Source organism: Gavialis gangeticus, unplaced genomic scaffold, assembly GCF_001723915.1.
Source record: "Gavialis gangeticus isolate Ggan-Ray unplaced genomic scaffold, GavGan_comp1, whole genome shotgun sequence".
Classification (NCBI taxonomy): domain Eukaryota; kingdom Metazoa; phylum Chordata; order Crocodylia; family Gavialidae; genus Gavialis; species Gavialis gangeticus.
The window spans coordinates 3241492-3244180 of NW_017729009.1; the positions used below are offsets into that span (position 1 = coordinate 3241492).

The following is a 2689-nucleotide window of genomic DNA, read 5'->3' on the forward strand; positions in this document are numbered from 1 at the left end:
GAGGTAAGACACTTGGACAGCTATTGCTGCAGAAGGGGAGTATGTGTGGAGGTGGAAGGGAGTTGAGAATAAGGTGAAAGAGAGCCTCAGTCACTCTGTGTGATGTGACTCAGAGTCTGAGTGGGTGTGTGCTGGTTTGTATGACCTTTGGTCCACATTAACAAATGCTGCTTGCAGTGCCATTATCAGCCATTGTTGTATCTCTTTAGTCAAATGACTTCAAAAAGCTATACTGTCACTATGGCTCACAAGAAAATTTAAGTCCCCTCTCCCTGTGACACAGACTGGACAGCAGGAACCTGATTTCCCTGTGTAATGATCTCATGACATTGGGAGAACCCACTGGACATTGTAGTATTTTCTTGAAATTTGAACTATTTGGGCATTGATAATTATTCGAAATAGTCAAAACTGTTGGCAGAAAAAGATTAAATTCAGGTTAATGGTCCTGGCTGGTATAAATGCATTCTGAGTTTCAGAAAAGAAGGTGAAGCTGTAACCAGTGTAAGAAGGGCAAAGCAGTGGAGTCTTCCAGCGCTGGGACTTTAATCTTGCTCCCAGCTGAATCAGTCCAGTGACTTCAGTGGGGATTGACTCAGACCTTTCTACTGTTTGTATTTGTACGAGTCACTGAGCAGCCCCCCCGTTGGCTTTGGTGGTTGGGTGGGGTCTGCACTGTCCCAGGCCCATGTCTGTGTCTGCCTTATCACCAGCGTAAAATCCTATTTCACACTAACGCTTTCTTGTTTCTTTCTGGCCAGTTTCTCACCTTCCTGTTTTCCAAAGAGAACAGCATCTGGAACTCACAGCTGGACGCGGTGTGTCTAGAGAACATGAATAACCCCCTCTCCCATTACTGGATATCCTCCTCACATAACACGTAAGGGCAAAGGAAACTTCTCTCATTCCATCCATCTTGTTCCCACTCTTCCAGATGTCCTGTTCTGCTTTGTGGTATTGTACTTCTCTGTTGACCCTTTCACACAAACCCTGTGACATGCCAGGGCCAGAGGACTTCCATTCTGTGGTCAGCTACATTGAGGATACCTATTTCCCCATAGTCCAGTCTTCCTTGTTGCTTGATTCTTAGTGCTTCCATCTGTGTGTGGCCAGATGCACCTCTGCATTGGTAGGAGGTTGAGAGCCTAGGCTGTTGTCCAGTCATTTTGCTTCTCTTGATGTTCTTAACTTCCCTAGCCTCTAAAGAGGCTTGTAAGAAAAACCCTGGCAAGGCAAGATCAGCTGTTTCGCTTACCACAACACAAAAAACTTTTAGAAACGTGGAAAGGAAATGTCCTCTTTAAGGCCACTACTAGTGACTTTGTGTTAGTCTGGCAGAGCGAATGGCACTATCGTTCGCTGGAGTTTATATGCCTGTTTGCTCAGTCAGAGATGCCACAGCAGGAATATGCACAGATCTGAGGATTGAATTTGTAGCCCAGCAGTGCGGGGGGTGACTGGACTCGCACCTTTCATGTAGGTTTGGACATGGGGTATTTGGGAGGTCTCCCCTTCTCTCCCCTCTCCTCAAGTTTTGCACCAACCTACTTGATTATGTGAGGCCCTTTGAAAAGGTCTCACAGCATTCACTTCCTGACAGCATGTTTCTTCTGCATCAAAGGTACCTGACAGGAGACCAGTTCTCAAGTGAGTCTTCTTTGGAAGCATATGCTCGCTGCCTGCGCATGGGCTGCCGCTGCATTGAATGTGAGTACCCAGCAACGGGCTGGCTTCTGTCTTTCAGCAATGGCATACTGCTCTCTCATGAGGCCTCTGGCTCCTATTGCAGATAAAGGAGAAGCTGTAGTGCTGTGTGTGAGCCTTCCCTTTTAGGAAATGGTTTGCCTGGGGGGCTGTCTCTTGAGCTATTTTAGAGGGTGTGCAGCCATGTTTCCATCTTGTGCCAGGTAATACACTGAGTAATAGGGCAGTAATGCAGGTAGAGCTCCAACTATTTTATACCCCATCCCATATTTAAAACATTTTGGCCTAGGAATAAGGACTGGGACTTTATCTTTCTCTCTCCTTATGCGGTATTCCAGGAGACAACCTGCTTCTGCAGTAAGACACAAGCGTAGGAGTCTGGGAATGGAGCTGGTTTAAAAAAAATTCTAGTCTTCTCCACAAAATCCTCTGAGTGAAACAGTCTCTCTTGAGAAATATTTTTTTTCAAGAAAAAAACAACGCGTACTGTAGGCTTGCAGCGAAACAAATTTCCATTTAGAAATATTTTCTAAATATTTGGTCTGATGAACACTGCTCTGGTTCATCAGAGCAGTGGAAATTCAGTGCAAATTAAATTGTTTTCCTGAAATATTTTCACTTTCAAGAAAAGTTTTTTGTTTTTTTTTTTTTCAACTGGGGAAGAAAGTTTCAGTCAGAAAATGTCAGTCAGCTCAATCAGGCTCTAATCTCATTCTTACACTAACTTGCTCCGTGACCTTGGTGAGTCATCACTTTATCACCGTATTTTGTCCCCACCTGTAAGGAAGAGATTTGCTCTTTTAGCTTTGACCTGATTTGCTCTTTTAGCTTTCCACCATGGAAGTTGGTGGAGTGTTATCAGGGTGTTGCATGAAAGACGCAGGAAGTGCTGACATCAGTGGGGAACTCCTTACTCGAGAGCACGGAGGCAGAAAGGGATCTTGGAGTCATTATTGACTCCAAGATGAACATGGGCCGACAATGC

At 44.9% G+C, this 2689-nt stretch overlaps 1 protein-coding gene across 2 annotated transcripts in view; it reads left to right on the forward strand.

Moving 5' to 3' along the window:
- PLCG1 (phospholipase C gamma 1) overlaps nucleotides 1-2689 on the forward strand; it is a 159756-nt gene that overhangs the window by 108734 nt on the left and 48333 nt on the right. For both annotated transcript variants that reach the window (XM_019509788.1, XM_019509789.1), the window contains exons 10-11: nucleotides 762-880; nucleotides 1622-1707. In XM_019509788.1, the coding sequence (XP_019365333.1) occupies nucleotides 762-880; nucleotides 1622-1707 (205 nt within the window). The remainder of the gene's footprint in view (nucleotides 1-761; nucleotides 881-1621; nucleotides 1708-2689) is intronic.